The sequence below is a fragment of the Somniosus microcephalus genome, chromosome 16 (genome assembly GCF_052327205.1).
Source record: "Somniosus microcephalus isolate GS21.2 chromosome 16, FLI_Smic_1.0, whole genome shotgun sequence".
Lineage (NCBI taxonomy): Eukaryota > Metazoa > Chordata > Chondrichthyes > Squaliformes > Somniosidae > Somniosus > Somniosus microcephalus.
The window spans coordinates 8,306,020-8,328,515 of NC_141002.1; the positions used below are offsets into that span (position 1 = coordinate 8,306,020).

The 22,496-nt window shown below is 47.1% G+C and overlaps 2 protein-coding genes across 5 annotated transcripts in view; one reads left to right on the forward strand and one right to left on the reverse strand.

Moving 5' to 3' along the window:
* The window catches only part of LOC147105970 (wee1-like protein kinase 2), a 38,892-nt gene extending 36,051 nt beyond the window's left edge, over window positions 1-2,841 (forward strand). For 2 of the 3 annotated variants that reach the window (XM_086008582.1, XM_086008583.1), the window contains 2 exons: window positions 405-550; window positions 1,818-2,841. In XM_086008582.1, coding sequence (XP_085864708.1) covers window positions 405-550; window positions 1,818-1,974 — 303 coding nt within the window. In that variant the 3' untranslated portion in view covers window positions 1,975-2,841. Of the gene's footprint in view, window positions 1-404; window positions 551-649; window positions 1,774-1,817 lie in introns of those variants that run through there. The other variant, XM_086008584.1, reaches the window with a different exon arrangement.
* A 3,231-nt stretch (window positions 2,842-6,072) lies between these two features.
* The window catches only part of braf (B-Raf proto-oncogene, serine/threonine kinase), a 162,903-nt gene continuing 146,479 nt past the window's right edge, over window positions 6,073-22,496 (reverse strand). For both annotated transcript variants that reach the window (XM_086008585.1, XM_086008586.1), the window contains 3 exons: window positions 21,395-21,529; window positions 12,945-13,098; window positions 6,073-10,574 (listed from right to left, as the gene is read on the reverse strand). In XM_086008585.1, the coding sequence (XP_085864711.1) occupies window positions 10,552-10,574; window positions 12,945-13,098; window positions 21,395-21,529 (312 nt within the window). In that variant the 3' untranslated portion in view covers window positions 6,073-10,551. The remainder of the gene's footprint in view (window positions 10,575-12,944; window positions 13,099-21,394; window positions 21,530-22,496) is intronic.

Consider the following 22,496-nt stretch of genomic DNA (forward strand, 5'->3'; position numbering starts at 1 on the left):
GTCGATAGATTTTAGGGCACTAAGGGAATCCGGGTATATGGGGATAGTGCGGGAAGGTGGAGTTGCTGTCAAAGTTGAGCCATGATATTGAATGGCGGAGCAGGCTTGAGGGGCCATGTCGCCTACTCCCATGTCTTGTGTTCTTAATGTGTAAGACACACACTCTCTCTCATGGGTAGTATCCAGTGCTTAATGGTGTGAAATTCTAACCACTTGCTGCAACCTTTTTTCAATTCCAAAAAGTAAGTTGGATAACAGATCAGCATAAAGTTAATTTATTTGGATTGTACAGTTTTAGTTCTTGGAATATTCACTTGCTTATGCCAACAGCTGAGCAAATGTTTCTAATCTCGCTCCATTGGGCAGTGTCTCTGTTCTAATGGCTGTGCTCTCTTCTGAACCAGCTCATGATTCGCCCTGATCCTGTGGAGAGACCGTCCTCGGCTGCACTGACCAGACACCCCGTCCTTTGCAGGAATTCCAGGAAGTTGGCCTCGCAGCTCCGGAAAGAGCTCAATGTGGAACGTTTCAGGACAGCCATGTTGGAGAGGTATTGGAAATGTGGGGAGCAAACCTGGGTTATTCACAGTAACTGGGAGGCAGAAGTGTTGCCCAGAGTGCAGGTGACCAGCATGGTTGTAATTTTAAGTTTCTAGGAACAGGGTCAAGAGGTCCAACAAACCTACCTCAAACTTCAACCCCATCGACCTGCCCCCTTGCTATGAGCCTGGCATTGAGATGATTGGGTAACTCAACCTTGGCTTTTAATGTTGTATGGTGGGGAAAGAGATGAATGACCAGGAGATAGTGTTCCAGTTTTGAGGTCCTGGTAAAGCAGGAGTTTACAAAAACTCATTCTGTGCTGCTCCATCTAGCTGTTAATGAATAAGACCAGAAAGTGCTAGAAATGCACAGTGGGTCATTCAGGACCTGTGAAAAGGAACATTGATGCTTCCTGTGCATACCCTTGCATTCTGAACACCCAAAATGTCATAACCTACCTGTTCTCTTGACATGCTGATTGTCCTAGATTTCCAGTTTATTTCATTTTCCCATTAGTGGACACAACTGGCTCCATCTTGGGCAGATGCAAACCTTTGGATCCTTAAACCCAGTTTGGGGAATTGAATTTCTGTAAATGGATAAACTGTTCCCCTCCTATACATGAACACCAGCAGCTGAATGCTTGTGTTGGAAAGGTAGCACCTCCAGAACTACAACTAATTAGTTCCCTGAGGCCTTGTTGGGTAGTGGCCATGGCCAGTTTAGTACTGATCCAAATACACAATGGTGATGTAAGGTTCAATCCTTTCGGCTGAATTAGTTGCTCTTGTCAGGCTGCTGTAATTGACCTCTGGCCCTGGGCTAACTGGGAGGGGGAGTGGAAAGAAGAATTCCAAGGTCCTGCTCTTGATCTGCTCAGTCACCATAGTTGGAATGTGTATGTCTGAAGATAATGGGATTGGGTTTGGTTGTGATGTTCATTCATGAAATAACCCAATACTATCTCTGCTCGCATGAAGAATGCCCATTTGAGTTGGTGTGATGGATGTTTCTGTGGGTGCCTCTTATGATGTTCCTTGGTGCTGTTACCCAGGTGACTCCCATGACCTTCAAAGCTGGAGGAATCAACCCCCTGAAGGATGTAGAGGCACAAGCAGGAGATGTGGTATTAAGTGACTCAGGAAGGAAAACATCAGTGTTGACTTGAGACAAATGGCCCGTTTCTGTTGACTCCAATTTAACAAACTACGCAACATGATGGCGCTTGGGCTCATTATTCCTTTAATTTTTGCCTTTTCTCCCTATACATTTAGGGAGTTGATGAAGGCAAGACTCTCTCAGGGCTTTCCACAGTCTGATCTTAAATCCCTGCATCCAGTGAAGAGGCCAATTCTTCCAGAGAAGAGGAGTCAAAGGATGGTGGGAGGGAGAACCAGTCGCTCGATGAGCTTCAACTGTGGTGGCTGCTGAGGGCCATTCAAGTTGGGGGAGAGGATGAGAATATGGCAGCAGCCTGGGGGTTCTTTGAATCAACTGGCTTGGAGAAACTTCAGTAGGGCAATAGATGGCTTCGGGTTATAGTTAAATCCATCTACCTAAAGCAGAATGAAAATGAAGTAGGCAATAAGTTTGACTTTTTTTAAATGGCAAGAGTCTTTAATATAATGTAAGCTTTGATCACCTCCAGCCCATTTTAGCCCTTTGATGCTGTACAAAGCTGCAGTGTGTAATGGCAGCTCTTGTCTTGAGTTTTTATATTGTGTAATTCAAAATGGCCTTTCTCTAACCTGTAAATGTTGAGCTTTTGAACCTTCCTGCTTATTTCTCTGATCTCCAGGAGCTAGCTGTCTCCTTCAGGTATAAACCACTATAGTTGGATCCCTCTAATGCAGCAGTAACTCCGACTGATGGCATGTCTCATTTTAGGTTCCAAAAACTCTCTTGGAGGGGACTTGGGGCATCAAGGGTTTGCCATGAGTCTGGGTTGTCTATATATTTGTCTGTGTTGCTTGGAAATGTTACTGAGCAGATTTGTCCCCATCAGTGGGTTTGGTTTTAAAGCTTCTGCCAACTCCTCACACTGGCTCTGGGATATGCCAGCACCTGAACAGGGTTAGTGTGAGCCTTTATCAAGAAATGTGACAAGTCTGATCTCATTTGTACAGGGGGGGAAACAGAATCTTTATTCAGTGAAGTGTATTTAAAAGGGAAATGCACCTCAAACATACCCTGCCATTTAAAAATGGCCATGGCATAATCTTGCTTTTATCTAATTTTATTTAATTTTAATTGAGTTCTGTGGAAAATTCAACTGTAATTAAAGTTTTAATTTTCATATTCCTGCCTGCTTCAGTCACTAATCGATTCCAGTTCTGCATCCAGGGAATTGTGGCTCATCCAGCTTGTCACCTGATGTACCCATGCGACACAGGCTGGGGTCAGGGTTAGAAGTCTCAGCTGGGGGGGGGGGTGCCTGCCTCCTCCACCTCCATTACACCACCTCCTGTTTGTTGTTGGTCTTGGGTGCCAGGGTTTCAGACATCTGAGCAAATACAAAAGGTTCTGGAGTGGGAGGACAAGCAGCCAGAGGTCATGGTTAATGTGGGAACCTATGGATTGGAGTAGGTTTGAGGTTCTGCAAGAAGCCGAACCTCCAGGGTAGTAATCTTTGGATTACACCCAGTGCCACACTCTGGTAGGATGGTGTAGAAGGGAGGGTTTCGGATGCCTGGGACTCTGGCACCACTTTTGGGATCAGGGGGTGACTTGCATATGGGATGATCACCTAATCTGAAGAGGCACTCCTGTTCTTGGGGAAAGTGTAAATAGGGCAGTGGGGCAAGATTTAAACTAGGTAAGGGAGGGGTAAATCCACACTGGCCAAAGTGAGAGATGGGCAGGGTGGGGAGTCACCCTGTACACTAATGCACATAGCATAGGAAATAAATTTGAAGCATAAATTCAGTGTTAAGGGTATGTAGTAGGCTTGGCTACAAGATGGGCAGGATTGGAAGCTAACTATTCTGGGATATAGGATCTTTTAGAAAGGACAGGGAAATTGGGTCAGTAGGAGTAGTAGCAATATTATAAGACATTACTGCAGTGGAAAGAGGGGATTTCAGTAAGTGCGATCGGGCAGTGGAGGTGGAATTAATGAAGAGTAAAGGATGCAAGGCTCTGGTGGGATTTATTTAGACCTGGTATTTATACATTCTGCATTACTGTCGATCAGGAAAGCATATAGCAAAAGCAATGATTACAATAGATTTTAATTTTCACAGACTGGGAGAAGCAGAATAGTAAGTTATAAATTTCTAGGCCGTCTTTGGTACTTTTCTGGGACAATGTTTTAGAACCGATAGGGGAACAGGCCATGCTGGATTTAGTGATGAACCAGAATTAGTTAACTGACTATATCATTACATTTTAATAGCAGGTAAAGAGAGGGAGGAGAGTCACAAACCAAGGTTTTAAACTTGTGTAAGGCAAACTTGGAAGGGATACAAAATATGTTGAATTGAAAATAAACAAAAGTATTTACACTTGTCATTTTACTCCTGCCCCCCACCTCTTGGTCCTTCTGGCTTAAGGAAGGATATACTTGCCTTTGAAGGGGTGCCACGCAGGTTCAAAAGATTGATTCCTGAAATGAGAGGGTTGTCCTATGAGAGATCGATTGGGCCTATACTTGAGTTAGAAGAATGAGGTGTGATCTCATTGAAACATACAAGATTGCGAGGGCTTGAGAGTGTAGATAGTGAGATTATTTCCCCTGCCTGGAGAGTCTAGAACTAACAGGCATTGTCTTGGCCTTTTAGGACGGAGATGAGGAGAAATGTCTTCACTCAGGGATATGAATCTTTGGAATTCTCTACCCCAGAAGGCTGTGGATGCTCTTCTTGAATATTCAAGGCTAAAATCAAGAGTTCTGGACTCTGAAGGGAATAGAGGGATAGGTGGAACAGGCAGGAAAGTGGAGTCAAGATTGAAGATCAGCCATGATAATGAATTGCAGCGCATGCTCGAGGGGGCTGAATGGCCTCGTCCTGCTCCAATTTCTTATGGTCTGTGAAGATCATGCAAGCTGTAGCTGCCAATTGCTCCACTAGAAACCACCCCACCTACACCTGGTGCCTTGCTCTCAACAGTTCCACAAGACCTCTGGGCACAGCTGACTCTGCCTCACAACAGGACTGGGTGGCACACAGGTTTTACCACTGGCCATTCTCACCAGTTTGCCACCACCTTAAATCAGCAGTGCCTGATGAACAGTTCATTCCACCCTGATAAACATCACATTCACTGCTCCCCCCACACCTGCATCCTTCCCTTGAACAGCTGAGAGACAAGGTTACCTTCTCCTGTACAGTGTGGTGTAAAAAATCCTTAATTTGGTCATAGCCCCTTTTTAATATCATTTTGAATCCAAACCTTGAATGTATTGTGCAAAGAACACCCATTCCCTTGAGATATTGCAGCCAAGCTCTGTCCAGATATCTTGGTGGTTCCCTAGCTCTGGATAAGACTGCTTTACTCATGGTGACACTACTGGGGTATTAGTGCCTGTGTCCCATTGTGAGGAGCTGTAAGATGACCTACAAATTCACTTGCTCTGACCTAATGGGCTGTAGGACCTCAGAGCAACACTTGGTGGTTGTGTGAACCCATGTCCATTTCTTCATTCCCCTTTGCACCATGGCACTGCAGCTGTTCCAATGCACACTATATAGACTGGTTAACCATGTGTCAGTCTGGGGCAACTGACTGTGAGAAGGTTCACATTGCTTGGGAAGCCATGAAACAATCTGTGCATTGGGTCCAGTAACACTCTCCTGGGATCAGATGGGAATTGCTGCAGTCCCTATTCCCAGGAACGGAGTCCAAGTCCCCTGCTTCACTTTGCTATTGCACATGGGGCCTGCTTGATATTTAACTGTTCCTCGCTGGGGCCCACACTCACTGCAGCGCTGGTCTATTGGCCATTCCTGTGTGAATCTAGACTGGCAGCTGACTCTTTGATCAGGTGGACCACATATCCTTTCCAGGAAGCTGGCTCTCTGGGTGGGGAAGGGATGGCCATGGGAAGGGGAATAGTGGCTGATTCCTCTTCTCCACCACCCCCCCGCCCTGTGCTGAGGCCCCCTGCAGTATCTCACTGCTACTCCAACCGAGATCGGGTTAACCTGCCCACCTCATAGTCTGAGGTAATGCTGCACCGATTGCATTAGGGAGCCAGACCAACCCACCTACCTGAAATCACAGAAACCCCACAGTGCAGATAGAGGCCATTTCGGCCCATCGAGCCTGCACCAACACATATCCCACCTGATCCCCGTAACCCCACGTATTTAATCCCCCTAACACTAAGGGTCAATTTATCATAGCCAATCAACCTAACGCGCTGGACTGTGGGAGGAAACCCACACAAACACGGGGAGAATGTGCAAACTCCACACAGACAGTCACCCGAGGCCGGATTCGAACCCGGGTCCCTGGCGCTGTGAGGCAACAGTGCTAACAAGCAAGAAGAATGTGCACAGACACTGAATAACCAGCCAAAGCCAGCCCTGAGTTCCATGCAGGTCCTTTATTATAGTGTTTCCCATATTCACATACATATAACTTTTTTATAATACAGTCTTTTAAATAACTTTACACAATAAGGTTTTTTGAATTATCTATCAAAATTTTGTATCCATGCTCTATAGCAAACTGACAATATATTCCATTGTACAAATTTACAGGTGAGAATCCATGGTACCCAAGGCGAGCGGGGGAATGCAGTGTAACTGTATGGGCACATTTAGTCTTCACACTGATCCAAAGTGAAATAGACAGATTGACCACTTGAAGCTACGCTTTCTCTAATTTATAAAAAGAACATGAATGTGAGACAATGGCATTTTCTAATGAGGAGCCTGCTGTACCTTGCGAAGTGGCAGGCGTTGGATATGGCACTGGAGTCAGCTGCTGCCCCTAGGGGTAGAAAAATAATGGAAGGTCATACGTAAAGGATCGGGACATTGAGGACCGTACCAAAGGAAAAGTTTGCAGGGATATGGGGAAAAAGCAGGGGAGTGGGACTAATTGGAGAGCTCTTTCAAAGAGCTGGCACGATGGGCTGAATGGCCGCCTTCTGTATTACGAGATTCTATTGTACTAGTGTTTTGTATTTTGGAGGGATACAAATGGTTTAAAAATGTACACTGACTAGTTTTACTTTGACAGTACAAACCCCACCCACTCTGCCAGCTTTTCATCCCTCTCCCTCCGCATCTAGTTACTCCTTTGAAAGGTGACCGGTGGAGGATGCAGCACCAGGGGGAGACAATATTCAGCTTCCAACACCGGGATTAAAATGGAGCGAATTCTCCAACGGTCAGGCAGCCGATCCACTACCCCAGATTCACAGTCGGGGGCACATCTCAACATTACCCTAGAGGTTTTTTTTTTTACCCTCCTATATATTTTTAGTACATAAAATGTAAAAAGCAGTCGTTCTGAAGCGGAGGCTCGAGTCGCGGCGGCAAAACTCACAACCTTTGGGATAACGAAACAGAGAAGGCGGGAACACTCCTGGGAGTGAATGAAACACCGACAGTGCTTGCAACTGACTTGTGGAAACAAACCATTTGCAACAGCTCAGGATTCTGCAGTACGATAGCAAAATACTGCAGGTGCTGGAAATCCGAAATAACAGAAAATGCTGGAAAAACTCAGCAGGCCAGGCAACATCCGTGGAGAGAAAATAGAGTCGACATTTCAGGTGAACCCTTTTTCAAAACTGGAAAGGAAATGAAATAGGTTAAAAGGCAGGGCTGCGAGAGAAAAGAAGTGAAGAGACATTAAGAGGTATTCAAAATGAGACGAGATGGTGATAGGACTAGTGGAGACAAAAGACGGCTCTAGATTAGGTGTGAAATGTTCTGGCAGAATGGGAGACAGCTGCCATGTGGGAAAAAGCAGTCTTCATTGTAAAGTTACTTTGTTTCTTAAATGAATAGTGAGCCTGGCCTCCTGACACGTATGCAGTAAAAGCGGAAGGGCGGGCCCCATGGTTCAGAGACGTGAGGGACTGACTAACCCTCACTGAAGCACTCTGACCAGTGTGCGCTGTCTGACTGGTCACATCCACCAAGATGCCACCATCACAGATGTGGCCACACCTGCCTGGCAATGGCTGTGGCGAGCTGTCCACGCAGGCTCTGGGGCAGTGGAGAGCCAGATGCTGAGCTGTGCTGTCTTCTGTGCATGGATGGCTGTAAACACAAATTGCCGGGCAGGCACTGCCAGTGATGGGTGCTGCTCACCTGCAGCCTGCGCATGGCCCTGTGAAGCGGAACCACCTCTCCTTCAGCAGCCCACGGGCACAGGCTGCCTCACTGGCTGGGCCCATCTTGGCTTTCCTTCCTTTCCCTTCACTGTTAACATATCACACCTTATCCTGTTGCCTTTTCAGTCTTGGCAACATTGACCCTTCCCAAAGGCTGCAAGAAATAGTGTGACCCCATTCTGCCACTAACCTTTCACTGTCTGCATCCCTTAAAATTTCACCTATGTGCAATTTGTCACTCCCACTACTAGGGTGCTCCCTCTTTTGTGAATTATACAAATGGCCTAACCCCAGACAATGAGTGCTATGAGCAGATGGTCATCCTGGTGGAATTTGCAACAGCTCTTAACTATTTAAAACTGACTATTATGAAAGCAGCTCCTCCCCCACCCCACCACTGGCTTAGCCTCAGAATACTGCACCCCGCATTCCCGCCCTCAAAACATTATCAAGTAGTAAGCAGTGCCATTGGTGGTGAGCTGCAAGAAGAGATCAGCACCATGAACAGAGCTGGACAGGTCCCAGCACAGCTCCAAGGTGAATATGCTGGTCTGCTACCAAACCTGTACCCTTCCACGGGTGTGAAGGGCAGAGCTTTACTCCTCAATACTGCAAATAACCACCAGATCACAACTTAGCCTGGCCTGGAGAGGAATGACAAATAAAAAGTAACTTTAAAAACAGAGCTCAGAACAATGGTTACTCAATGGTTTAAAACACTTTTCAGGGTAAGGGGGAGTTGGATGCTGAGCTGTGGGGAAATAAGATACGAGAGGGATGAAGTCAACGGGGTAATCGCAAATGTGGACAGTAAACAATGAGCCAAGTGTGTATGGACGTGGAGAAGAACAGCTAGTTCGTGCCAGGTCCGACATAACAGGGTCACTGTGCTGTGGGGCTCGGAGATCTGGGCTCGGTGCTGTGGGGCTCGGAGAGCTGGGCTCGGTGCTGTGGGGCTCGGAGAGCTGGGCTCGGTGCTGTGGGGCTCGGAGAGCTGGGCTCGGTGCTGTTGGGCTCGGAGAGCTGTGCTGTGGGGCTCGGAGAGCTGGGCTCTGCTGTTTTAATGATGGAACCAACTGGGGAATCCTACGTCATGCTCAGAAGGACTCCAGATGGGGACTGGGAGTGGTTGCACTGCTCTGGTTTACGAGCTGCAGGTATTTTGGACTTGAACCGTCAGTGTGTGTTGGGCCACCTGGTCCCAACAAACGGTTCAATGTAAAACTCCTGGGAACTGGGCTAGAAAGGCAGCCAGTGATCTAAACATTGGCAAATACTGGGAATTGCCTTGCCCCACCCTTTAATATTACTGGTGTTGCTGGTAATGGGCAGGGCCTTCACTGAAACCAGTAGCTCATCAAACCAGTGATTCCAAACGCTGAGTAACAATCACTGAAAAAGGTGAATCATCTCCAGCCCCCTGCCCAGTTTTTCTCCCACCTCCTTCCTGGGATACCGTTCTGTGGGTGACCTCCAGTACCATGGAGCCTCAACGGTGAGTGCTTTCAGGCTATTCCATGCAGACAGCATCACAGCCGAGACCAATCCTGCCCCACCACCTGTCCTGATAACCCCACTGTGCCCCCACCCCCGACCCCAACAGGGGTCACTGGACGATAATCAGGAGTGGGGTCCCTGGCCCCTTTCCTCCTTCCTAGCCCAGGAGGTGCTGCCGCCGTTTGTCATGCCCCAGAAAGGATGAATGAACTCAGCTGGGACCGGCCATTGACATGTCGCTCCCTGGCCTGTATTTAAAACCCGTCTCACGATTCAGTCCCGCTCAAGGACTAAACACTTGCCCCAGTACTGCTTGGAGGACAAGAGCAATAAAACAATTTTACCCAACTAACCACTTTGCTCATCCATTGGGGCCCGAACAGCAGAGAGTGCAAGAGGGAAAAGCCTTTCCAGACGACCACCTAGGGTAAACAGTGATGGCTCACTGACTCCACTGGCTCCTCCTGGACTGCCGGGCCAACCATTCAGATCTCTAACTGACCGTGAAGAATTCGCATGGGGGGAGGAGAGGAAAGGAACCAAAAAGATATTCTGAGACAAAAGCATCAGTCAGAGAACTGAAGAGCAGCGGTAATACCGAGTGGCAGGGATAGTGTGGTGTGCTCTCAGCAAAAAGGACCAATAAATTAAAAAATATATATAAATAAAAGCTGGCTCAGTGTCACTGCGCGTCTCCGCGCCCCATCACCCGGGTGACCGAGGGACACCAGCCAATCGAGTCGTCTGACTACAGACCCACTCAATTGTAACGGGGCCTCACCTAGTCATAAATAAGGTTATTGCACAACCACGCCTGGGGCAGAGAGGCAACGGGAGGGAGCTGGGGATACAAGTGCCACAGAAGAATTGCACTCTACTGTTAGCATCCCCTGCCGGAGTGCCACTTCACCTCCAACCCCTGCCCCTCTCCCTCCCACCCCAGCAATGTCCAGGGAAGCCTTTTGTTCTTCCTCAAGGGAGACAATCAGCCTATTGGCTGGTTAAAGGGGACTCGGCCTTTGTGCGTCAAGCAACTTCAAAACTACAGCTTGGCAGAAACTGGTGGCAGAGTCTGTCTTTAAAACGATACAAACGAGTCTCGGGCAGCTCTATCGACAGCTGTAGTTTTTGCTTTGCAGGTTAAACCCCGGAACAACTGGGAGGGCACAAGATGTGATGGCGGACACCTGCTTCGATGGGTGGCGATGAAGCTCCGTCTATTTGAATGCAGTAAACTCTCCTGTCGAAGGCAAAACAGAGTTGGGTTTAAGGATTCACTTCCTGCACAGTAATGACGACAGTTCTCACAGTCAACCTCAGTCGGTATTGGCACTGCAGGCGATTGGTTACAATGTACCCTGTATCTAACCCGTGCTGTACCTGCCCTGGGAGTGTTTGATGGGACAGTGTAGAGTGAGCTTTACTCTGTATCAAACCCGTGCTGTACCTGCCCTGGGAGTGTTTGATGGGACAGTGTAGAGGGAGCTTTACTCTGTATCTAACCCGTGATGTACCTGCCCTGGGAATGTTTGATGGGACAGTGTAGAGGGAGCTTTACTCTGTATCTAACCCGTGCTGTACCTGCCCTGGGAGTGTTTGATGGGGACAGTGTAGAGTGAGCTTTACTCTGTATCTAACCCGTGCTGTACCTGCCCTGGGAGTGTTTGATGGGACAGTGTAGAGTGAGCTTTACTCTGTATCTAACCCGTGCTGTACCTGCCCTGGGAGTGTTTGATGGGACAGTGTAGAGGGAGCTTTACTCTGTATCTAACCCGTGCTGTACCTGCCCTGGGAGTGTTTGATGGGGACAGTGTAGAGTGAGCTTTACTCTGTATCTAACCCGTGCTGTACCTGCCCTGGGAGTGTTTGATGGGGACAGTGTAGAGTGAGCTTTACTCTGTATCTAACCCGTGCTGTACCTGCCCTGGGAGTGTTTGATGGGACAGTGTAGAGGGAGCTTTACTCTGTATCTAACCCGTGCTGTACCTGCCCTGGGAGTGTTTGATGGGGACAGTGTAGAGTGAGCTTTACTCTGTATCAAACCCGTGCTGTACCTGCCCTGGGAATGTTTGATGGGACAGTGTAGAGGGAGCTTTACTCTGTATTTAACTGAGTGGGGAGGCTGTTCTACAGCATAAACATCCAGGTGGGTCAGGCACTGGTCTTTCACCTCTGGCAACTGGATTCTGATGTAGTCCAGATGGATGGGGTGAATATCTCTGCTGACTGTGGGAGAGGGGTTTGGGAAATCCCCAGAGAGCACAGTTGAGCATTAATGGGTGCTCCCACTGAGAGAAGCTTGTGGTGGGGAATGGGACAATGTCAAACAAGGTGCACTCACCTGAGCTCGGGCCTGAGATACACTGTTTAGGCAGAGTGAGTCTGTGCTATACCTAACCTGTGAGTCAGTGCAACCTAACAGTGGGCATCTGAAATGTAAATCGCTCCATTCCCCAGCTCGGTCACATCCCTCACCTTATTGAGCGCAAGGTTCACTGAAGCACAAACACAGGGGCTCAACAAGTTCCAACTGAGGGACGGATGAATAGGGCCTGGTGCTGTAAGCTCCCAATTCCAACCACGTTACCCCTCAGAGCAGCTGTGGAGCCATGCCTCCCAGGAGGAGAAGGGGGTATGGAGGAAGCTGCCTGACCACTCTCGCACCCCCTTTAGCAGCTGTTTTAAAAGCAACTCTGGCAGAGTTTGTCTTTCACACGGAAAAAGTGAAGAGGGAAGGGGGAAAACTTACAAAATATCCATCCAGTTGCATCGACCGTGTAACAGTGAGCTGTGGTTTGCTTCAAAACTTCGTTTTCGGCTCGGATTTCTCAGTTGCTGCCACTAGATGTCACCCTTCCACAGCACAGCCCATCACCATTGGCTGCTGTGGAGCTGCTGGCCACTCGGTGCTTGCCCTGTCATACCCTATATATTCTATATACTAAGGGCATACGGTTACATTTCAGGCCGTAGGAAGTTCAGGCATACCTACGGAAGCTGTTCCAGCAAGAACAAAGTGAAGTAGTAAAGGACCTCCACTGTGTGAGCAATATGTATTCCCCACCCACGGTGAAAGTTGATCCTGCATTCAGCTGCGGAGGCAGTTGGAGTGCTACAATGTCCCTCGGCACTCCTGAGTTTGGAGGGGGACAATCAGCTGGAGCTCCCTGCACCTGACTGCTACCTAGTCAGATTATCTGGTCATTATCACATTGCTGTTTGTGGGAGCTTGCTGTGGTGCAATATGGCTGCTGCATTTCCTACATTACAACAGTGACTGCACTTCAAAAAGTCTCTCTTTCCTCTCGTCTGGAAGGCGTGGGCATTAGGTGAAGATGGGACTGGGCTCGGCTGTAACACTGCTCGGTCACAGAACACGCTGATCTCACTGCCTAGGCCCACAGATCAAGAATGGCCAGCTGGAGTGAGGGAATCCCTGGAGACTGAACCCCAGCAAGGAACCGATGACCAAAGGAGTTTTGGGGAGCATCATTCTCACATCCTATCTGTATACAGACGAGTGAGCAGCTACTTGTGGGCCAAGAGTGGCCAGCATGTACAAAGGACATGAAACAAAGAGAAACACACTCTGTCCTCACACCGCACTCACCGTATCCTCCGGCCTGGATGGGTGTCTTTGGGGAAGCGCACGTGTACAGGCTGAAGTCCTCGGTCTGGAAGCCGGCCCGATTGAGCGAGGGCTCCGACGCACTGCGATGAATCTTTGGCAAGGACCTGGCCAGCAGCTCAATCGAGGCGAGAATCTGCAACGCAGAACCACTTCATAACAACATAAGAACTAGGAGCAGGAGTCGGCCATTCGAGCCTGCTCTGCCATTCAATAAGATCATGGCTGATCTTCTACCTTAACTCCACTTTCCTGCACTATCCCCATATCCCTTGATTCCCTTAATATTCAAAAATCTATCGATCTCTGTCTTGATTGAGCCTCCACAGCCCTCTGGGATAGAGAATTCCAAAGTTGCACCTCCCTCAGTGATGAAATTTCTCCTCATCTCTGTCCTAAATGGCCGACCTCTTATTCTGAGACTGTGACCCCTGGTTCTAGATTCCCCAGCCAGGGGAAACATCCTCCCTGCATCTACCCCGTGAAGCTCTAAGAATTTTGTATGATTCAATGAGGTCACCTCTCATTCTTCTAAACTCTAGAGAATATAGGCCTAGTCTACTCAATCTCTCCTCACAGGACAATCCCCCTTCCCAGGAACCAGTCTGGTGAACCTTCGTTGCACTCCCTCTATGGCAAGTATATCCTTCCTTAGGTAAGGAGACCAAAACTGTGCACAATACTCCAGGTGTGGTCTCACCAGGGCCCTATATAATTGCAGTAAGACGTCTTTACTCTTACACTCAAATCCTCCTGTAATAAAGGCCAACATACCATTTGCTTTCCTACTTGCTTCCTGTACCCGCATGTTAACTTTCCGTGATTTGTGTACAAGGACACACAGGTCCCTCTGAACACCAACATTTCCCAATCTCGCACCATTTAAAAAATACTCTGCTTTTCTATTTTTCCTACCAAAGTGGATAACTTCACATTTCTTCACATTATATTCCATTTGCCATGTTCTTGCCCACTCACTTAGCCTGTCTATATCCCCTTGAAGTCTCCTTGCATCCTCCTCACAACTTACATTCCCACCCAGCTTTTTATCATCAGTAAACTTGGATATATTACATTTGGCCCCTCATCCAAATCATTGATATAGATTGTGAATAGCTCAGGCCCAAGCACTGATCCTTGTGGTACCCCACTAGTTACAGCCTGCCAACCCGAAAATGACCCGTTTATTCCTACTCTCTGTTTTCTGTCCATTAACCAATCCTCAATCCATGCTAGTATATTACCCCCAATCCCAAGAGCCCTAATTTTGTTTAATAACCTCTTTTGTGGAACCTTATCAAATGCCTTCTGAAAATCCAAATACACCACATCCACTGGTTCCCCCTTATCTATTCTGCTAGTTACAACCTCAAAAAACTTTAATAGATTTATCAAACACGATTTCCCTTTCAAAAATCCGTGTTGACTCTGCCCAATCCTATTATTATTTTCTAAGTGCCCTGTTACCACGTCCTTAATAATAGATTCTAGCATTTTCCCCACTACTGATGTCAGGTTAACTGGTCTGTAGTTCCCCGTTTCTTTCTTCCCTCTTTCTTAAATAGTGGGGTTACATTTGCTACCTTCCAATCCGCGGGAACCGTTCTAGAATCTATGGAATTTTGGAAATTTCATTATTGGGCTAGTCTGAGAACCTGCAGCCCCCACTTCACCAACTAGAACTTTCACCCACTCTCTGGAAGTCCTTCGGCCTCCCCACCCAATGTCAAAGGTTTCCAGTAAGAGCCTTGAATCAAAGGCTGGCCTCAGGGACATGTCTAGTCTCAAGTTTCAAAACCATGGGGCCAGTAGCATGCAACCTCTGGATAGAGATCCACCACCTCAGGATCTGGGTAGGGTTAATCATTCTGGCAACGAGTGAGAGTTATCTTTCCAACAGCTCCGGCCAGGTGATCCATATTCCGCCCTCACGCCCTCCAACTTTCCGGCAGAAGACAAAGGTTGGTGCTAGCAGCATGTGTCGCTGGCCTTTAAAGAGCGAGGATAACTCAAGTCATGTCTGTTATGTTCATAAATAAATAGACATTTTCATTATGAACAGCTAGCTTGAGCTAGTCATTTATTCAGCCATGTGGACTAGTGTACAGGCATCCATCTTGACTACTGCCTTGTGGGTAGCCCACTACTAAAACCAGCTCCACCTAGTGTACCATTTTAGAATGACATGTTACTGATCATTACATCCCCCTTCCTTAGAGGTTAAACAAAATCAATATCAATCAAGTAATCATAATAACATAAACATCTTCACAACAGTCAACACATTTTCAAAGCTTTACTTTATGAACTCTAAGCTTTTCATTCTTTTATTATAGTTTTCTTTGTTCTCAAAGATTAAGTCTATCAGGCTTTTTTACTTCACGTGTGGATCTTCTCAGCACAGGTAAGTCTGATGTGTTTTCATGAGAGCCTGTATGTGTGTTTGTGTTAGATTGTTCTGGTGGTGAGTGACAAGATTCAGTTGCGGCATTGTCATCGATTTGCTCTTGGATAGTTTCTTGTGTTTTCAGGAGGGAACGGCGGTTCCTCCTGAGAATCTGTCCTTCCTCAGTTCTAACAGTGTATGACCTTGGTCCTACTTCCTCAAGAACTGTAGCTTTCCTGTTCCATGCATCTGGATCCTCAATCCTGACAACATCATCCCTTGTCAATGGTTTCAGAGTTTTGGATGACTTGTCATAGTGTGATTTCTGTTTCAGCTTTAACAGTTGAAGTCTCTCTCAGTTCCTTACTCTGCTTTTCTTTTGCACAGCAGGGTAGCGTGGTGCGCAACTTGCGACCCATTAGTAGTTCAGCAGGTGAAGAACCACAGTCTAAAGGGGAGGCTCAGTAGCTCAGCAGGGAGAGATAAGGATCAGACTTGCTTTCTGTTGCTTTCTTCAGTAGCTGTTTGAGAACTTGAACACCTTTCTCTGCCTTACCATTCGACTGAGCATACAGAGGACTGGATGTGATGTGCTGAAAGTCATAATGTGCTGCAAACTGTTGCCACTCCTTACAGTTGAAGCACGGACCATTGTCGCTAACGGCAATCCTGGGAATTCCATGTCTGGCGAAGATGGATTTAACATGCATTATGACACTGCTTGCTGATGTGCTTGAGAGCAGCGCCATCTCAGGATAGTTAGAATAGTAGTCAATCACTATTAGATAGTCTTTACCATTCAAATGAAAAAGGTCCATACCAACCTTTTGCCATGGTGCTGTTGGCAAGTCAGCTGCTATCATTGGTTCCTTTGCTTGTTTGTTTTGGTGTTTCTGACATGTCTCACATATGCCTATCATGTTCTCAATGTCCTTATTTATGCCAGGCCAATAAACAGCGTCTCTTGCTCTCCTTTTGCATTTTTCAATTCCGAGGTGTCCCTCATGAATCCTTTTGAGCATGTCTTGACGTAGAGCCTGTGGAATGACTATTCTGTTCTGTTTTAGTAATAGTCCACTTGCGACACTCAACTCTGACCTGATGTGAAATTACTTTGCACAGGAACCTTTTGGCCAACCATGATGAATGTTCTCTATTACTGTTTGTAACACTATCTTTTACTGTTTCTTCTGCTATTTGCTTTGATTGTGTGTCTGACACGGGCAGCGCAGCAGTGACCATACTCACATGAACATCCACGTCTTCCTCAGTAGAGCTCACATGACTCATTGTGGGTGCTCGGGATAGTGCATCTGCTAACACTATGCGTTTGCCTGGTGTGTAGATCAGTTCAAAGTCATATCTTTGCAGCTTCATCATGAGTCGTTGAATCCTTGGAGACATCTCATTCAGATTTTTTTTTTATGATGGCAACCAGTGGGCAGTGGTCTGTCTCAACTGTGAAGGTGGGAAGTCCATATATGTAGCCATGGAACTTTTCTAGTCCAACTACCAAGCCTAGACATTCCTTTTCAATCTGGGCGTATCGACACTCAGTATCAGTCATAGATCTGGAGGCATAGGCAACAGGCTTCCAATCTTCACCCTCTGCTTGTAGCAAGACCGCGCCTAGGCCATCTTTTGATGCATCCGTTGACACTTTGATTCTCTTTGTTGGGTCAAAGAAGGTGAGTACAGGTGTGGTTGTTAGCACTGTTTTGAGGTTCATCCACTCTTGTTCATGTCTTTCTGTCCATGCGAACTCATTTGTTTTATGTAGCAGGTCTCGCAGACAGTCTTGGCTGACAAGTTAGGAATGAACTTTCCAATGAAGTTTATCATCCCCATGATGCGTAGCACTCCTTTTTTGTCAGTGGGTCGGGGCATTTTGAGTATGGCGTTTACTTTTTCCATATCTGGCTCTATTCCTTTACCAGATAGATTATCTCCTAGGAAAGTGACTTCCTGGACGCCAAACTGACACTTGGCTTTGTTGAGCTTCAGTCCATTCCGGCGTATGCTCTGTAGCACTTTAGTCAGTCTCTCATTGTGTTCTTTCAGTGTGGAGCCCCAGATGATGATGTCATCAACATAGACCCGAACTCCTTCCAGACCTTCAATTACGTGTTCCATCGTTCTATGAAAGATTTCAGATGCAGATATTATCCCGAAAGGCATTCTGAGTAAACAATACCTGCCAAATGGTGTGTTGAAGGTACAGTATTTGGTGCTCTCTTCATCCAGTTTTAGTTGCCAAAATCCTTGTGAGGCATCGAGCTTTGTGAAGTATCTGGCACCTGACATTTCACTGGTGATTTCTTCTCGCTTGGGAATCTGGTAGTGTTCACGTTTTATGTTTGCACTTATGCATACTCTTAGATCATTGTTCTTTTTCTTTACACATACCATGGAGTTAACCCAGCCTGTTGGCTCTTCGACTTTCCTGATGACTCCTAGTGTGGTCATTCTGTCCAGTTCTTTCTTGAGCCGGTCACGCAGGGGTGCTGGAACTCTCCGTGGAGCATGTACCACTGGCTGAGCACCCTCCTTTAGCTGGATCTCGTAAGTGAATGGTAGAACTCCAAATCCTTTGAACACATCCTGGAAATTACTCACTACAGAATCCACCGAGTCATCTGGTCTGCTTATGGCACAGTTTATACGGTAGACTCTCTTGACCAGTTCTAAGTCCTCACAAGCTTTGTCACCTAGTAGTGAATCAAGTCCTTCAGCCACAACAGAAAACATGAGATGATGCACTTTGTCTTTGACTGTCACTTTGAGTGTGCATACACCTAAGCTATCTATTTTCTGTCCATTATAGTTCTTCAGTAGTACTGACGTTTTCTGTATTTTGGGCGTTTCTTTCATATTTTTAATGTCACTCATACTGATTAAGTTTGCTTTTGCCCCAGTGTCTAGTTTCAATGTAACTAATGCTCCATTTACCTGCAGTGCCATCATCCATTTGTCCTCTTTTACTGCATTAACTTTATGTTCAGCATTGTCCATTCCTGAGGGCTGCACATTTTCTGTATCCTTTTCTATATTGTCACATGACACCATTCCTACAAAAAATGTCTCACTTAAATCAGTGTCCTCAATCACATTGACTTGTTGCCCTTTCTTTGTTTTTACTTTTGAAAAGCATTGTTTGGCAAAGTGATTCTTTCCATTACATTTTGTGCACATTTTCCCAAACGCTGGGCATTGTCTTGACTGGTGCTGGTAACCACAGCGTTTACAATTAAAAGTTCCATCCTCCGATTGCTTTGCATTTCTGTTCTGCCCACGTTTCTTCCCCTTGTAGGACACAGCACCGACAGCAGCACTATCCATTACTAGTCGCATTATTATTAATTTCACTGAAAGTCTTTGCGTGCTGTTGAGCTAGCTCACTGGCATAGCATATTTTCACAGCATCCTCCAATGTTAGTTCGGTTTCTCTCAACAAATGTTCCCTGACCTTTTTATCATGAATACCAAACACAATCTGGTCACGAATCATGGATGATTTCAGTTCAGAGAAATTACATGTCTGTGCTTTCAGTTTCAGATCGGTCACAAAGGTATCAAAAGTCTCATTTTGCTGCTTTGTCCGTGAACGGAACACGTACCTCTCATAGGTCTCGTTCTTTTTGGGAGAAAAATGTGTATCAAACTTCTTTAGCACATCGTCCATTTTTTCTCTGTCCTCCTCTTGATCAAATACAAATGTATTAAATACCTCTATCGCCTGCGGGCCTGCAACCGTGAGCAGTAACGCTATTTTCCTTGCGTCTGGCTTCGTACTGAACCCGATGGCAGCAATGTAGAGTTCGAATTGTTGTTTGAAAGTCCGCCAATTGCAGTCGACATTCCCCGTGAGTTTCAAACCCTCCGGTGGCTTCAAATTCTCCATGTCGCGTTTCACAATATTCAGCAGATATTACCAATCCTGGTACCATGTTATGTTCATAAATAAATAGATGTTTTCATTATGAACAGCTAGCTTGAGCTAGTCATTTATTCAGCCATGTGGACTAGTGTACAGGCATCCATCTTGACTACTGCCTTGTGGGTAGCCCACTACTAAAACCAGCTCCACCTAGTGTACCATTCTAGAATGACATGTTACTGATCATTACAATGTCAATGTATGATCTTTCTCATTCTCTGCAGGCTATACAATCTAACAGGCCTTCAGCTGCACTGGGAGGCGCAGGGCCTGGTGGAACTGACAGCATCAGCACCTGCCAGGCTAGCCAAGCCATATAGCAGCTGTTGATTTGGTGCCTCATCACCCACCATGCACATGTGTACAGGTGTTTACATACACCTATACAGGCACACGGCTGGTCTTGGAAGCTCATCTCCACTGTATTAAAGGGAGATGCCAGCAGCAAGACCATGATTTTGCAATTCAGGTATGAAGCTCCCCATCAGACAAAGGATGTGCTGGAGGGAGACAGCTCGGTACATGGGCTCGGACTACACGAAAGCAAAGAACCTCCGCTATTATGGGTGATCAACACTCTTCCAGCAAGTACCAAATGAAAGAGAAAGATGGGAATATCTGACGTACAGACCACGCCGGCCTGTAGTACAGCAGCTCAATGTCAAGGCAAGTCCGCTCCTTGAAGCTGCCATGTTACAAGACCCGAGAGCCCATTCTCCAGCAGTTCCTGTGTTACAAGACCCGAGAGCCCATTCTCCAGCAGTTCCTGTTACAAGACCCGAGAGCCCATTCTCCAGAAGTTCCTGTGTTACAAGACCAGAGAGCCCATTCTCCAGCAGTTCCTATGTTACAGACCCGAGAGCCCATTCTCCAGCAGTTCCTGTGTTACAAGGCCCGTGAGCCCATTCTCCAGCAGTTCCTGTGTTACAGGACCCGAGAGCCCATTCTCCAGCAGTTCCTATGTTACAAGGCCCGAGAGCCCATTCTCCAGCAGTTCCTGTGTTTCAGGACCCAAGAGCCCATTCTCCAGCAGTTCCTATGTTACAAGACCCGAAAGCCCATTCTCCAGCAGTTCCTGTTACAAGACCCGAGAGCCCATTCTCCAGCAGTTCCTGTGTTACAAGACCCGAGAGCCCATTCTCCAGCAGTTCCTGTTACAAGACCCGAAAGCCCATTCTCCAGCAGTTCCTGTTACAAGACCCGAGAGCCCAGTCTCCTGCAGTTCCTGTGTTACAAGACCCGAGAGCCCATTCTCCGGCAGTTCCTATGTTACAAGACCCGAGAGCCCATTCTCCAGCAGTTCCTGTTACAAGACCCGAGAGCCCAGTCTCCTGCAGTTCCTGTGTTACAAGACCCGAGAGCCCATTCTCCAGCTGTTCCTGTGTTACAAGGCCCGAGAGCCCATTCTCCAGCAGTTCCTGGTACAAGACCCGAGAGCCCATTCTGCAGCAGTTCCTGTGTTACAAGGCTCGAGAGCCCATTCTCCAGCAGTTCCTGTGTTACAAGACCCGAGAGCCCATTCTCCAGCAGTTCCTGTGTTACAAGACCCGAGAGCCCATTCTCCTGCAGTTCCTGTGTTACAGGACCCGAGAGCCCATTCTCCAGCAGTTCCTGTGTTACAGACCAGAGAGCCCATTCTCCAGCAGTTCCTGTGTTACAAGGCCCGAGAGCTCATTCTCCAGCAGTTCCTGTGTTACAGACCAGAGAGCCCATTCTCCAGCAGTTCCTGTGTTACAAGGCCCGAGAGCCCATTCTCCAGCAGTTCCTGTGTTACAGACCAGAGAGCCCATTCTCCAGCAGTTCCTGTGTTACAAGGCCCGAGAGCCCATTCTCCAGCAGTTCCTGTTACAAGACCAGAGAGCCCATTCTCCTGCAGTTCCTGTGTTACAAGACCCAAGAGCCCATTCTCCAGCAGTTCCTGTGTTACAGGACCCGAGAGCCCATTCTCCAGCAGTTCCTGTGTTACAGGACCCGAGAGCCCATTCTCCAGCAGTTCCTGTGTTACAGGACCCGAGAGCCCATTCTCCAGCAGTTCCTATGTTACAAGACCCGAGAGCCCATTCTGCAGCAGTTCCTGCGACAACGCTATCACTGAAGTGTAATACTCACCTGAGGGAACAGAGGGCGCTCATCCCGCTTCTTTTTCAGACAATCCGCCATTAACCGCTTCATTGCCTTTGGACAGTTGTTGCGCACCTTACTGAGGTCAGGGGTCAGGTAACCTCGGCCAACCATGAAGATTATCTAAAAGCCAATCACAAGGGTCAGGCACTTCAAACCAGGACAAACTATTAAACCTGCAATGTGTAGGCCCAGAACTGACCCAGCAGCAGGGCTGTATTGATAACCATTCCTCAACACCACACAGGAACCTTTCAAAAAGCTTTTCACTGTTACCTGAATTTTACCTCAGCTGGAGTGGGAGGAAGGGAGGGAGGGATGGAGGGAGGGAGGGAGGGAGCAGGCTGGGTCATGGGTGAACGGAGAAGACCCATTTGTGAATATATTTACAAAATGATTGTTAATTTAGGATCCACTGTGGGCCAATATTGTGTTTTACCGGCACTTAATACATTTCCTTTCGTTGTAACCCATGATTCTGTACCATCCTTTACCATGCCAATGTTTAGGCACGGAAGGAGTTTAACCAACAACAACTTGTATTTATATAGCGCCCTTAATGTAGTAAAATGTCCCAAGGTGCTTTTGACACCAAACCACATAAGGAGATATTAGGTCAGATGACCAAAAGTTTGGTATAAAGAGGTAAGTTTTAAGGAGCGTCTTAAAGAAGGAAAGAGATATAGAAAGGCGAAGAGGTTTAGGGAGGGAATTCCAGAGCTTAGGGCCCTGGCAGCTGAAGGCACTGCCACCAATGGTGGAGCAATTAAAATCGGGGATGCTCAAGTAGCCAGAATTGGAGGAGCGCAGAGATCTTGGAGCGTTGTGGGGCTGGAGGCGATTACAGATTACAGAGATAGGAAGGGGCAAAGCCAAAAAGGGATTTGAAAACAAGGATGAGAATTTTTAAATCAGGGCGTTGCTTAACCCAGAGCCAATGTAGGTCAGCGAGCACAGGGGTGATGGATGAACAGGACTTGGTGCGAGTTAGGACACGGGCAGCAGAGTTTTGGATAACCTCAAGTTTATGGAGGGTAGAACGTGGGAGGCCAGCCAGGAGTGCGTTGGAATAGTCGAGTCTAGAGGCAAC